Consider the following 15,806-nt stretch of genomic DNA (forward strand, 5'->3'; position numbering starts at 1 on the left):
GTCCCACATCTTAGGCGGAAGCTCTAATCACTAGGCCACCAGAGTGGTGCTGCAAAGGACATAACTTTAAAGCCACAAATTTAAATAAGAAATACTGCCAATGATAGCATGGTCAGATTCTAGCCATGAATACTGCAAATTCATATCCATGGAGATTCCTACCAGAGACACCCTGAATCCTGTAACAACCAAATGAAACCATAGTCTGCAGGGTGGCAGAAGAGACCCTTCTCATGTCTGACTGCCTCTTGGGCCAGTACCTATGCTATACAACTTGCCATGGCTGAGTGGTGAAGCAATAGAAGGTCAGCATTTTTTCGTGACCCTGTGAGCATCTCCAGACAGGAAAGAATTCTCTTTTCGAAAGATCCAAAAGGTTTTGGGCACAAATCTGGGGGTATGGCATGGAAATCAATTTTTTATAGTAAAATGTTTCTTTGAGAATACTTACCCAATCATAATACTTTAGCAAATCCAGCCCTCCCAGATTAACTCTCTTAGCTTAAAAAAAAGCTGGAAGTTATCTGCCCACCCAGGTGTTACTTGGGCAAAGTGACCTTCCACTGGTATAGAATTGGCAGCAAATTCCACATATATCTCAGTTACTAATGGAGCACAAGGAACACTCTCTATGTAGATGTGACCATGAGGAAGCTTAGAAGATGTATGTGTATTATGATTGAGTAAGTATTCTTGAAGAAACATATTTTACTATAAAAAAAACTGGTTTCTTCTTTAAATACATTACCCAATAATATCTTAGGAAAATAGGTAAGAGGTGGAGGGAGATATTTCCATTTTACCCTGGAGATAGTATCTTAGGAAAATAGGTAAGAGGTGGAGGGAGATACTTCCCTTTACCCTGGAGATGCTATATCCTGTCCCCTACATTATGTGAGACAGCTTGTAAGTAAGCAGACAGGAGAAGACTCCATCTGTCAGGGATTGGCATCAAGTAGGGAAAATCACCTCCCCCTGCAAATCCAGTGGAAGTTGTGAAGCTGCATCTTATGAAGCTGTTGAGTGACCTGGAAAGGTGACCTATTGAGCCATGAATATAAGTCCGACCAAATCGAGTTCAGCCCTTTGGGATGAAAGATCTCTTAGATAAAAACTGGAGAATGTGGATTCCGATCTCCATACCATGGCCCGAATAATGTCAGTCAAAGAACAATTCTGGTCTATGTTATGCTTGTGATATCTAATCTCATCAGCTGAAATGCGTAATGGATTCATTTGAGCTGGGGTTATTTCTCAATATGCATAGCAAATAACACGCTTTGTCCAGAATAAAGGATTCAGGAATGATATATCTTCCTGTTCTTTTTTCAGAGGTAAAAATAAGCATGATCTCTCTAGATGCAGCAGCTATGTCCATTTCAAAGCTTGTACTGGGTCATGTATGTGGCCTTGAGCTGAACTTTCCAGAATGGACAGTGGTTCATTACAAAAGTCTGGTTACCCATGGAGAAGAGCCTTTTCTTGGTGATGAAAGAGAGTGTCATCATGAGTGTAACTGACCTGTCTTGTTGGAACTGCATGTAATTCGGGTCCATTGAAATGCATATATTTCACGGATTCTGCCTGCCATCATTAATTTAATGAAGAAGCAGACCTTGTAATGAAAGGCAAGTCAATGATTCCCTTTAAACTGGTTCAAATGGTGTATTGTCCAACCAGGTCAGTACCCATGATAGGTTCCACTTTGGGCACAGAGCCAACGTTTTTGGTCATGTATAATCAAAGTTGGAGAAAAGGTAGGATAAGTCTCTGATTTGTCTGATATCCTCTCTTCCATGCTGATAAAAGGTGTCAGCAATCATGGAGTGGTAATCTTTTATAGTACTCAGTAATAACTTTCTTTGAAAAGCCAGAGGAAGAAATTAGCTATTTGAGATGGAGATGACTGTAGAGTTATATGTTTTTGTGTGTGAAAATTTGCCATTTTGCCTTTGTATGATTTCAGGGTGGACAGCCTTCTTGCTAGATCAATTCTCTGCATGACTGGTTATAAGAACTGTTTATTTCTGAGGGCCTGTAATATGATCCAGACAAGCAGATTCAATAGCTCTAGCCTTGGATCAAACAACTGCCATCGTAGCTGTTTGAGCAGATGAGGGAAAATCTTGATTTTCCGGGGAATTTCCATTGCAAGATTGATGTGCCAGCTGATCCAAGACTTCTCCCATCTGAATGGAACAATGAGGATGAGGCAACTCAGATTCTCTTGCTTAATATACAGCCTTTGGAATCAGAGATGTAGAAGGGTAAGCAGCTGTATCCAGACCATTCCAATCTATGGATAGTGCACCGACTGCCCAGGCTTTTGGAGCTACGACTGCTGAGACAATGTTGTAAGTTTGGTATTCCACCCTGTCACACACAGGTTCATCAATGGTCAGTTCCATCCAGCACATATCTGATTCAAAACAAGTGGGGAGAGACCATTCCATCCATAACTTAGTTGATTGTTCCGGGACGATGAATGTGCTTTATGTTTAGTTGCCCTGGAATATGGCAAATTTAGAAATGGATATGTAGTTCACAAGAACACTTTGGAAAGTCCTGCACCAGGATGCAATGGTCTAGGGACTTAATTCCACCTTGCTCTTTGAGATGGGTCACCGTCATAAAGTTGTCAGACAGAAGGAGGCCTCCCTTTCCATTTAAATACTCCTGCCATCAGTTAAAGGCTTTCAAAATGCCCTTCATATCTTGTACATTGATATACAGAATTGATGCCATTCCTGGGAAGATTACACTCCGCTGGTCTCCTGAAATGATGTTAATTGGTGTGCCGCCCAGTCTTCTGTGCTTGCATTCATACAGACTGTGATGTCTAGTGGTTGTACTTGCAGAAGCACACATGTTGTAAGCCAAGTTAGGCTGCTCCAATTCTGCAGATGGTAACTCATATTTATTCAGAAGGCGAGAGGTTGATACAGTGAGCAAAATTTTAGTCTCCACAGGGAAAAATGAATCATTTGAAACAGGTGCATATACAGAAGACAAAGTGTTAGAAAACTGAAAAGGTTGAACTTTGTCAGCATAGGAAGAGAGAAAAGTTGGAAATTTAGATGGAGTATACTTTCCTTAGAAGCGAAAAACTCTTCCAACTTGCAATGGTATATCTTCCAAGAAGTTTATTATGGTTTTTATGAAGTCTCTCATGGTGAGAACATGCTTCTTAGGAAGAGATGAAGTATTAACTGGGATATTCACAGGATCTGGTGCCAATCCCTACACCAAGGGGAGATCACTCTGCCCAACTGCCACCTAGGAGGGCAGGCAACATTTAGCTTTTTTAAACAAAAAGTGTTATCTGGAAGGGCTGGATTTGCAAGGTAGTAGTAGTAGTTCTCCTTAGGAAATATAACTGGGCAACGTAATTCAAGAAAGAGACACAAGATGGGGAGAAGGTGTCAACTCAATTGGAGTATCCTCAAACTCAGTGGAGTCTACTATAAAATATAGCTCATCATTCTGTCTCTGCTGGCAGAGTCAGACAGGACTACCTGTTTCCATCTTCTCAAAGAAGTGGCTTGGTATGAGAGTATACTTGTGCATCCGTCATGGACTTCTCATGTATTGCTACTTTCCATGTGTGTAATTCATGCAGTCGCATGTCCTGGAAAAATCTCTGCACTTGCATGAGCCCTGAACGAGTAGCCATAATTACTGTAAATGATGTTATAAAATGCTGGTAACTGAACACAATGAGTAGTATAATTGAGATAAAATGCTTGTCATCATGATCAGAACCATACCTCAACATCTGGGAAAAGAAACTTTATTTTGCTGGCCATCAATGCTGCATTACCACCAATGTAGTACTGAAAGAAATTAAATGTCAATCTTTATAAATATGCAATACTGAAAGAAATCATATAATTGTAAATATGAGAAAATATCCGTATTGTTTGATACCTGAAATGAAAATAGATCAAGTGTAAAATTCACAAAAAGTTTCATCTATCTTGAATGCAATTTATAGTGTCATTAATGAGGATACAGTCAATTAGTAAAGACAATAATGCATAAATGATGTTTGACACATCTTATGTGTATTTTATCTTCAATTTTTCCAAAAGGTGTTAGATATCTTTAAAACCACTGGGAAAGAACCTTCTTTATTTCTTTAAGTTTAGAATTGTAATTTATTTTAACATTTCTTTAAAGTATGATTGTCAGTATTAAATTCATTTAATCAGATGCAATGGAGCATGCACTAGTAATATATGTTGTTTATATTTGTTTACATATATGTGTATTGGAAGAGACAATTAAGAAAATGAATAACCATGGCAGAAACTGGTATCCAGTGCAATTTCCTTCTTCAACGTTGTGAGCAAATAAAATATCCACATATATAAGAGAGAGGTTTCCGGATGATTGTTTAGTTACCTGATGATTGAAATCTTACTCATGTACAAGGGCAATAGTATATTCCAACTATCAAATAATACCACAGGGTAAACAAATCCTTCAGGTTTTAGTTACAATATCCAGTGTCCCAAGAACGACATGTTATTTACATGCTATTAAATATGCTACAGCTGTGGTCAGGTCATTCTAGCTAACACCTGTTTGAGGACAAGATTCAGCAGACCAAATCAAATTAGTGAGGCTACATATAGGGAAATGAGGCTACCCACAGGGTATTGTGAATGCAGTACTGTGTAATGCCAAAATATGCCATGTGCTTACTTGTGTAAATTTCTCAACCAGTGTCACCTTTTGTACTTGTCAACAGAGCTGTCAGTGCAATTTAAATTCACAACTAGTATGAACAAAGATCGAAACCAAATGCCACCAAACCACAGGATGTGTACATGCACTTACTGATAAAGCACGATCTTTTTCGAAGAGAATGGAGAGGTCATTATAATTGTGTGTGTTTGTGCGTGCATGAGAGAGAGATGAAAAACAAATTGTCTGTTACAAGACCATTATTTATTCAGAACGGTTTTTATTTGTAGCTTTTGCAAAGATTAAAAAGAATGTATTTTGAGTTACCTGACGATTGTGAATATTCTCATGTATTACAACCCTACTATAATCCATTATCAATAAACACCATTAAATCAACAATTCATTCGTGTTTTAATTACGATGTACATTGTCACAACGACATGGCTATGCAGTGTTATTTACACAGTATTAAACATACTTAGCGCTTTGGTTATTCCAGATGAACCTGACTGAGGGCAAGAATCGACAGGATATGTCAAATCAGCAGGGTCGCCAGTAGCGAAATGAGGCTCTCTTTAGGGAAATGAAAATCAATCAATGTGCTATTGAAGCTGTTGTCCATACAGAATTGTTATAAGAACAAGCGATCATATGCATTACTTGTTATTCGAACTCGCCAATAAAGATAAAAAAGGGGTATATTGTTGAATAGATGTGCAATACAATTTCAATTATATCCAAGTCAAAAGAGAACAAACACTTAAAAGATAGTATATGTATATAAACAAACTGATTTAACGGAGTTCGGGACTTTCAAATTTACAACAGAAAATGACAGGGTTTTTATATCTTACATTTGTATGACTATAATGAAACAATAAGACTAGCTGACAAAGGGTCTGTGGTTTTCACTTCAGCATGTACTGAGATGTAATTTTTGTTGTATAAGAAAACATCAAGGGTCTTCCTAACTCATTTTAAAATGCATGTGGTGTTTTGTTACAGTGACGGACTTTACAAGGAGAACTAACTAACGATAATATTTAAAGGTATGGTCTGTGAAGTCCTTTGTCTATTTGTTAATAAGCACCAGTAGATATTGTAATGACAATAAGAGAGCTTATGCATCAATCACTGTGTTTTCTCACCAACAATTATTAATTTTTGTAAAAACAAAATGGCTATACAGTATTATCTATCTTTTTTGCAAATGTAAATCTTCTTTATATACATTTAAATAATTATGATTTTAATAAATGGATTATGTACAAAGAATTAAAGGGCACGAAAAAATAAATGAAATACAGTAAAGATTGTGAACATTTAAACTGTGAAACAGAAGGATTATGATATGCAATTTAACAGTTTTCATGTTTATTTAATTTATTACTGTTTTCCCTCTTTAACAAAAGCTTCAGCTAAACAGAGGCAGTAAGGATGGAAAATTTGCAAAATCGGCAAATTTGACTTGTACTCTGAATTGACTTATAGACCATCAAATATGGTGTTTATATATATATATATATATATATATATATATATATATATATATATATATATAATTTCATGAATGAAACCTGTAGATACATAAGAACGATATAAAATGTACTTCAGGATCTCCATATTAGGAAAATGGTGGTCTATCTAATGATGGTGAACTGGAGGTTACCATAAAAAAATCTGGTACTAAACGACTATACTCAAGCCAATGGCAGGATGGGGACTATCTTTCCTGATGGCATTACTAATCATCATGAGAAAGAGCGTGGTCTATCCAATGAAGACATAAAATGACATGGCACTGTGCTGACAGAGGTACACTCCATGTTGGTCAAAGATTCCTATAATAGCCTTGGAAAAGGAATCATACTGTAGTCCCTCTACCAAAGGCCACTCAGTATACTGTTTGATCATGGATTTCAATCAATTATTTGAATTTTATTTTAGTCTTGTTTCATGAATTATTTCACATATGTACTTCTTGTATAATGAGAACCAATTGTGAAGTGATTTTGCTTAATTTTAAATCTCAGACCCTTTTATAGAGTTTATACCTTCTGTTATAACAGAGACTACCTCAGTTTTGTTATTACACAGACTGTCAGTTCTGTTGTGACAATGACTTTGTCAGTTCTGTTATGACAGATTCCATAAGTTCTTTTATGACCCAGAATGTCAGTTCTGTTATGATACAAACTCCCTCAATTTTGTTATGACAGACTCCCTTAGTTTTGTTATGACTTTGTCAGTTCTGTTATGACAGACTCACTTCTATTATGACAAAGACTCCCTTAGTTTTGTTATGACTTTGACTGTCAGTTCTGTTATGACAGACTCACTTCTATTATGACAAAGACTCCCTTAGTTTTGTGACAAAGACTCCCTTAGTTTTGTTATGACACAGATTCAGTTCTGTTGTGACAAAAATGTTGTCAGTTCTCTAACGACACTCCCATAGTTCTGTTATGACACAGACTTCATTACTTTTGTTACAACTTAGACTCCATCAGTTATGTTATTACAGACACCATCAGTTCTGTTATGACACATTCATTCACTTCTATTATGAAAATGACTCCCTTAGTTTTGTAATGACACAGACTCTGTCAGGTCTGTTATTTATAGTTCCCATTAACATCGATATAATTAAAGATGGAATACTGTCTCTAATGCTGCTACAGTTCTCCCTGCCCCTAAGAGCAACACTGTTTCAACACAGGATTAATGGCAGGTTTGAAAGCAAGGGTGTCTCAATATAAGGAAAAGAAGAATGTTTCAGGTTATGACAAAAGAGAAAAAGAAAGTTATCAGAACTCTCAGCTTGCCTGCTTTTCCTGAAGAGATTCTGCTGCCTCAACTATTTCCTTGAAAATACTGCCATTTGTGAAGGCTCTCTCTGCAGCTGAGCCCTTAGAGAAAAAATGATGAAATGTTTCCTGTAATGACTGTAAAGAGTCTAGTCTTGGATGATTTTCTTTTCCACCAGGTTTTACATGTAATGCCTCAAATAAGGGTAAAGCAGGAACAATCAGGTCTAAATTACAATTGATCCTGAAATGTATAACAAGAACAGGATTAAAAAGAAAATATTTCAGTAAGAGTCCCTGGCTGAAAAGAATTTCTAGGAATTTACGATAAGACCATTTCTTCCTTAAGTTTAACTGCCGAGTGTTCAAACCATTTTGTATATTCTTTAGCAATAACAAAAATTTCAAATAAGCTGCTGTTGTTGACATAATGGCTGTCATCTTGGCACAATTTCAGTGGATACCCCATTTTAATTAGAGATGTTAAAATTTTAGAACAATTCTGCCGGGTACCTGATGATCCTAATGATTACCCAGGTACCAATCAAAGGGAAATTATATTAAATGTGAACCTGAACTGCTTTGTTAAAAATTCATACATGCCCCGGCCGAGTCATACCAAAGACTTACAAAAATGGTACCAACAGCTGCCTCGCTTGGCGCTCAACATTAGGAGGTTAGTGTTTGGACTAGTCTGCCTGGTGTCAGAATAACATGACTGGGTGGGACATCATGCTACATGTCTGCGGCATGATGCCCCAGTGCTAGACATCACTATAAACTGTTACAATGCAGACATCATAGCGATATGACTAAAAAATTTTTAAAGCTATGTTAAAATTTCAAATCACACACACATACACATTAAATGTGAACCTGAACTGCTTTTTTATAAGTTTACACATGCCAGCCCCCACCATGAGATATAAGTGTAATTATTACTAATATAAGTGGCAAAAAAATGCAATCTGAGCAAAAAAAGAGTGATTTATATATTACATGCCATAATTACAGAAAATCATATGAAAAACTTACATTTATTACTGCTACTTACTTGGATCTGCAGTTAGTTAAAATTCTTGTCACAAATCGGCTAAAACCATGTGGATTAACAGTAGTATGCAAATACAGACACAAAACAAAATGATAAATTATTTATACATAACATTCCCTTGAACTAGTCTACAAAGTCCACAAATTCTCAATGCTGTCTTACATCACTTTAGAATTCCTCTTTCAAAATTTATAAAGCACTTTTGATTTGTCCTTTTCCTTATGCAAGTTTTTCAGTTTAACAAAATCCCTCTCCTCTAACATTTTTTCATCATCCTTGAGTCACATCAATAATGCCAGTTTCACTAGATAATAGTTGATGCCATGTATTTTCAATATAAATTAGTCTACTAAATAAGTGTGTATCAAACTATAATCAATCTTTGACACATGGCATCATATTCTAGAACCTGTCTGTTTTCTTGGAAATGTGTCATGTACAATTACTATCTTAGAAAATAAGGAAACCATTGAACACACATACCCAATTGGTCACACATGTCAAAAATAAAAGGTCATTAGATGGAAGTCTATGATGGGTCAATGTCACAAGATTTTGTGTCTCACTCACTCCTGACATCGCCAGATATAATCTTTGATCTCAACTTAGAAACACGGTCTTATTTTTAAACATAAAAAGTTATTTAGTAAAATCCCCATATATCAATCAGGAGTAGAGATAACAATAGTTTGTAATAAACATTTTCATTTTGGACTATCTATGCATCACAAGAGGTCTTCTGGTGAGACCCCATGGCAGTATTACTTTACATTAAGGAGGGTTAGCAATAACAAGATTTTTTGGACAATAGATTGGCACCATTTTCATTTAATAGTGACTAAACACTATAAGAAGCCTTCTGGTGAAAAACCTCATGGAAACAGTAGCCATAACTAGATTTTCATTATGGTCACTGTGATGGTCATAATGGACTCCAGACAGGCACCATTTTCATTTAGGAGCAACTAGATATTGTAAGAAGTCTTTCAGTGAATGATGAATATGACATATGACCATCCATTTAGGAGACGTAGCAATATTAAGATTTAATAATTTTGTGTCCCAACATTTATAGGTCATAAAAAACTACTTTGAAAATAATTAAGGTTGTCCTAAGACTTAAAATCAATAAAGTATTACTAAAAATGTGAGTTTGATTTAAAGCCATGGTTTAAAATAAATAGAGTTATACTTACATCTTCATGCATAGGTCACTTGAAATAAGTATATAAATTAGAAGTGATTGGCCCAATAATCTTCCTAATAATTAAAGCTGATTTTCCAGCACAAATGTATTATGCCTTAGGTAGTTGTTCTCAGCCACTAGTACTAACATTAGTATCCCCTACTTCGTGGACAGGGTACTATAGTGCTCCTATACTAGGGCTTCCCGGGAAATGTTTTTCTATGCACCATGAAATTTGCCAAATTTAAAAATCTGGAGCCAATTTTCATCCAAAGGACCCATTTTATGCCATGATACAGGGACTTAAAAATTGGCCCTATTTTTAATCTATATAAACATGACAATAAAATGGTTTTTACATGTTTTTGTATTACATTTCAAAGCAAAAGAATAGTTATTAATAAATATAACAATACCATTATATACATGTGAAGTTCAATGTATAGGATGTGAAAAGCATAAATGAATAAGAATGTTTCTTTAAAACTGACAAAATATTGCTCACTTCCACTTCATCAATATCTGCCTCATTTCTTTCCAATTTCATTTTTTAAATGCCTTCCTTAATTAAAAATTTTCAAAACTTATCAGAGCAGATATATCTACAGAATTTTTTAAGTTTATTTTGATTAGATTATGGCGACTGAACCCCTTCTCACAGACTGCAGTAGAAATAGGGGCAACAAGTTACCTGGTAGCTGCCTCAGCTGCAGCTGGATATAAATCTTTGTTTTTCTGAGCAAGATTAGCCATATTCTTTGTGCTTGATATGTACAGACTTGTTTTATAAAGTTAATTTTTAATTTTTCACTGATATAAGCAATTAAGGTCCTTTTCAGTCAACGACTGGCATCCTTGTAGCAGCATCCTGTGTTACTCAGTTAAGTTCAGACATGTAAGAAAATAATCCCTAAAACACTAAGCAGTCCCAAGTGTGTCACACACTCAGTTTGCAAGAAACATAAATCAACATGTGCAAATGACACTGAATCTTTTTGCTGACTTGTTCAACCATAGAGTATATCCCCTGGCCATTCCTTATTTCCTACTAATCACATTTAATTGCTTCTGAAAACGACTGACAGCTTGCAGTTATCTGCAATCACATTTGAATAATGTCTTATTCATGATCTACTGACATGATCCACTGACTGCCACAGATAGGCCTAGTAAAAACAGGTATTAAGTGGCCCTAGTTGCTTATATCAATAAAAATTTAACAAATTTACTTTACAAAAATTTTGTTGCCACCAACTTTCACCAGTCAGTAAAATGTTGCGCCACTTTCAATTTTTTTTTGAATTTACCAACAAATGCTAAGCCTAGGCGAGGCCCTGCCACTTTCAAAATTCTTTCGCATTTGTCACCAAATGCGAAGCCTAGTGGAAGACCTGGTATGGGATCTCAACCATGTAGATTCCATGACATCATATTTGTAGCTACTCTGCCACATTATGTCAGTGAAAAAGGGTACTGAACAACTAAATGGTCTACTGCCATGTGTATAATGACTATAATTAAAATACAGGGATGTGAAACTAGTGACAGAATTCTCTGCATCATAAAAACGTCATGAAAGCACAGGTTTTAAAATCCTTTTTTGATCATATATTTAAAAAAAAAAAAAATATGCTGTATATGTGTGCTTTTTTGTGCATCCGCGTCACAACCCTGCAGCTTATCATATAGGCATACAATAGGTTTCGCCGTGTACTAAAAAATTACATAGATTTGTATTTTTAAAAATTCAAATAACAAAGTTTGCGCGGACGGAACATGCTATGGTCTGAAATTTGTAAGGCCTTTTGGACTAAATAATTCTACACTAGAATATGGTTGTGCCAGATAAATACTTTCGGAGTTTAAAGGTGGGGTACGATTCATAATTGATAGGGAGCTGACTATAGATACAGTGCCACGTTATTATTACCCAACGGCCACTCGCTGGAACCGTCTTTTCGGTAAAGTTATATATTCACTCCATGCGTCAATAATACTCTTCTCGATCTCGTCTAGGTAACTTTTAGGATCCTCCACTAGTCTGCCATAGAAATATGCTATGGCAATGACAGTCAAACCAACTAAGAGAGTTTTTGGTATCATGTTTTTCGCTTCCTCTCACCCTCAATATTCAGGACCTAACAGCATACCGAAGAATACAAACGGAAATCTGAGCTAACAAAATAGTTCGTAATTAAGAATAATACACAATATACTGTCTTTATTTATTTAATACTACATGAAATAATTGTATGATTTCATATCTTAGTAATAAATTATAAAGGAAAAGACTAAAAATAAACTGGTATTTTAGATCATATAATCTACATTTGTAAATTAAGAATTCATACGCATGGGGACCAAAATGGCAGACGACGCGGTTGTGTTGGAAGTATGGAAGGGAGATTGGGACCTTCCCTCTGTAGATTCAGACTGTCTTGCAGCCATAGTAAGAGAACTAATATCAACATATTGTGTATTTTTTTTAATTGTCACATAAATGCTCTTCAATATTTTATGATGTTTTTACTGCATGAATTCATACCAGGACAGTTTGTGGTTCATATTTTCGACAATGTCAATACAAGAACAGTATCAGCTAAGCTCCAGTGATATGAAAAAGACAAGCCATGAGACCAGCGCATCTGACGAAAATCTTGTAAAGCTAGTACTAAGGCTAACTGGGGAAATTTGACTGATATGGTCTCAACACGGAAACTAATACAGCATTCACACACATAGCAATACACATATAGCAAACACGAGACTAAGGAGACCACTAGCAAAGGTCACAAACACGAACTAGGGGAGCGAATTCGAGCTAGGTTAAAGAAACTTGGCTCAGATGAACACCCCTATAGATAACACTAGGAAATATAAATACCCCATAAAAAATTTAAAATAATTACATTTTCGATTGAAAATTCTTTTTATAAAAATAAAACAAGCAACATACCTGGGGATACACTTACACATAAAACACTTCATTTTTGGGGGGGAAATGGGGGGGGGGGACATCTGTCTGGTGACCCCCCCACCGGAACAATCCAAAACAAACCGATAATTCCAGAACAAACTGAAAATGCTGGGGAAAAAATATATAAATAGTCGAAAATACTACAGCTTTATTGTTTTCTGACATATATGTTAATTATAATTAATCTCAAAGTAGTTTGTCCTGATGTTTTATGATTGTTTAGAAACGGGTAATGTACAATTCACATGTCTTGTATATGCTCATTCACTTTTTGCAGCTTTAGGTGTCATTTTCGAGAATCTGATTACACATACCTCCAAATGGCGTTTATTCACTTTATTTTGCTTCTTGTCCATAAAAATTCCACAAGATTATAAATTCCTTGAGAAATGCTTAATGGCAATTTCAATGATATCGTAGATAAGTTTTAACAACCCAACTGCTATTTCATCTCCACACGAGCAGAGAAGCACCTCTACAACACATGGTCCCACTGGAATTAGAACTGACTTACCCATGAGAATCCTAGTAATTAATTGTCAATCTATAAAGGGGCCTGGAAAGAAGGGGCTACTAAGCAATATGATCTCCTCTACCAAAGCTGCCATTGTTATTGGTATGGAATCATGGCTAGACAGCAACATAAATTCATCTGAAGTATTCCCAGCAAATTTCAGGTCCTGCCACAAAGATTGTCCAGAGGGATCCCATGGGGGTGGTGTATTTGTCCTAGTATCAGACCAGTATTCCAGCTGCGAGCCAGAAGGCCAAAATCAAGGTTAAAGGGGCATCAGACCTATATGTTGGTGCCTTCTGCAAACCTCCATCCTTAACCGAACCAAACTACAGTGTGACCCCCGCTAAAGCACACTCCGTTATAACGCGAATTCGGATATAACGCGGTCATGGTGTGGCTCACGAAATTTCATATACATGTATTTTTCTTGTGCACCAAAAAAAAAATTGCTTAAAAAGTACGAAAAAAATGTAACAAGTTGCTTATCATTTTGGGGAAGAGATCGCTTATGAATAATACAAGACGATCGTGGCTTGGCTCCTGAAATTTTATATGCATTTTTCTCGTACACGAAAAAATATTTTCTTCTTCTTAAAAGTAAAAAGAAGAAGAAAAAAAACGCATAAAAAGTTTATTCTGGGATCGCGTAGGTCTTCGCCAATGTCGCAAACTTGGATTGTTTTTCCTTATTGGCTGCAAAACATATCATGTGGCTTTTTATTTATTGGCTACATTGTTGGCTGTTTTAACTTTTATACACGACCATTGGTTTGGAGTGCAGAAATTCAGAGGCCCCATGAAAGGAAGCTGCAAACTGGATATAAAATGCACTGAAATTTATCTATTGTTACATAAACAAATTCTTTGTCCATACTGACAAACCATCTAAACAGTGCATTGTTATATCATAATCCGCTTATCATGACAACTAGCATGAGTTCTGTATGTTGTGAAATATCTGCTTTTTTGTTGTTGACATTTCTGGTAACAGAGATCAACCAGACGAGGCATTGTCTCGTAATCTATCTTTCATCGAATTTTTGGCTGCACGCTAGTAATTAATATATTTACAAAGAGTGACATTTGTATGTAGATGGTAAATAAAATTCCTCTTCTTTTCACTCAGAATTAAATCCTTCAGAACACTCACGTTTTCTGTAATAATCCCTGTAAATAGAACACCTGTGTCTCTAACGTCCATTGACCCTTTGTTAATTTTCAGATGCATGCGTGGAAAGAAGCATCAAGCTGCTACCACAAATGTAAAAAAAAAAAAATATATCTTACTTATTCAGTAGGCATGGAGGGACATTAACTAGAATAGTCTAAACGACGGAGAATTCCTTTTTAAAAATGTACCCAGACAAAATAGTTTGCTGAAATTGCAAAGGAAACAGATTACCTTTGAAGTACCGACTGTTATGAAAACGTACTCAGCAAATGAAAAAAATACCACTCTTAATCAAGTAATACAATTATTTGATGTTGCTGCCACAATAAGAAATGGGCATTCGTTTGGTTCTCCAAAGCTGTCCTTTATCGGTGACTTCAGTAGCACATGCACCCTTCATCAAATAAAGCTGACTACAATCTTTCAATAACAGCAAAGAACTTTTCTTCAAAGGAAGTCAGTACCAAACTTAAATAAAAGTGATGGAATCTGATGGATTTTTGCATTTTCCAATGTGACTGGAACACGTTAACTGTGCTGTGAAAGTAAGTTTTCTTTTTGTAGGGAAAAAGTTTATGCTTACGAACACTGCCAACGGCGGCTTAAAGTGCAAACTAACTTTTACCAACTTGGAACGTACTTTAAAGTAAATGTGTTTCGTTAATTGTTATGTGATTGTGCTATGTTTTTCCACTGAATTCAGACCAATATGACCTGTTACAAAATTATTGAATATTTTAAAGCTGTGTGTGTGTGTGCATATTTTCGATGGAATCACTTGTATTGTGGATTCAATGTATATGATGAGGTTCGCAGATCAGTATACGGTGTTGATACTCTGTTCGTGCTATACGTTAGACATTTATATGTAAACAGGATTCACGTATATGTACCAATTCATGGTTCTCTAAATAAAGTAAACTATCATATTATGTCTTCTCTGTTTTCACTACAGGTGTATTTCTCATTTAATATGCATCAATTTAAGATGGTAACTGTGCTAACAAAGCACATATTTTATTGCCCACATTTATTACTCCCCCCCCATTTTTGGGGGAGTACATTTTCTTAAGCTAACTGACTTGGTTGCATGTAAAACGGTTCGGTATATAACGCTGTCAGGTTTTACGGCTCCCAACTACCGTGTTATGGCAGGGTCACACTGTACATAGATCAGCTTCACTCATGCCTTATGAGAATCCCACGAGGTGTGCACGTATGGCTAAGAAACTTCAATCTGGCAGATATTGACTGGGAGAATGAGTGTCCACTACCAAAAGGCAAAAACATTGCCCAATGCCAACAGCTACTAAATATCATAAAGGACTCATTCCTGTAACAGGTTGTAGATGGCAGCAACACGTGTAACTGAATTTACTTTGAATCTGCTTGACCTGTTCTT

At 36.0% G+C, this 15,806-nt stretch overlaps 2 protein-coding genes across 2 annotated transcripts in view; one reads left to right on the plus strand and one right to left on the minus strand.

Annotated features, from left to right (window-relative positions):
• LOC149800798 (ADP-dependent glucokinase-like) overlaps nucleotides 1-11,887 on the minus strand; it is a 29,959-nt gene extending 18,072 nt beyond the window's left edge. The window contains exons 1-3 of the mRNA XM_089954792.1: nucleotides 11,670-11,887; nucleotides 7,518-7,743; nucleotides 3,768-3,833 (exon numbers count right to left, since the gene is read on the minus strand). Coding sequence (XP_089810918.1) covers nucleotides 3,768-3,833; nucleotides 7,518-7,743; nucleotides 11,670-11,842 — 465 coding nt within the window. The 5' untranslated portion in view covers nucleotides 11,843-11,887. The remainder of the gene's footprint in view (nucleotides 1-3,767; nucleotides 3,834-7,517; nucleotides 7,744-11,669) is intronic.
• Nucleotides 11,888-12,095: 208 nt separating this feature from the next.
• The window catches only part of LOC149800799 (metaxin-1-like), a 45,054-nt gene continuing 41,343 nt past the window's right edge, over nucleotides 12,096-15,806 (plus strand). The window contains exon 1 of the mRNA XM_089954793.1: nucleotides 12,096-12,188. Within this exon, the coding sequence (XP_089810919.1) occupies nucleotides 12,105-12,188 (84 nt within the window). The 5' untranslated portion in view covers nucleotides 12,096-12,104. The remainder of the gene's footprint in view (nucleotides 12,189-15,806) is intronic.

This window comes from Sinohyriopsis cumingii, chromosome 4, assembly GCF_028554795.1.
Source record: "Sinohyriopsis cumingii isolate HCF-2022 chromosome 4, ASM2855479v2, whole genome shotgun sequence".
Taxonomy (NCBI): domain Eukaryota; kingdom Metazoa; phylum Mollusca; class Bivalvia; order Unionida; family Unionidae; genus Sinohyriopsis; species Sinohyriopsis cumingii.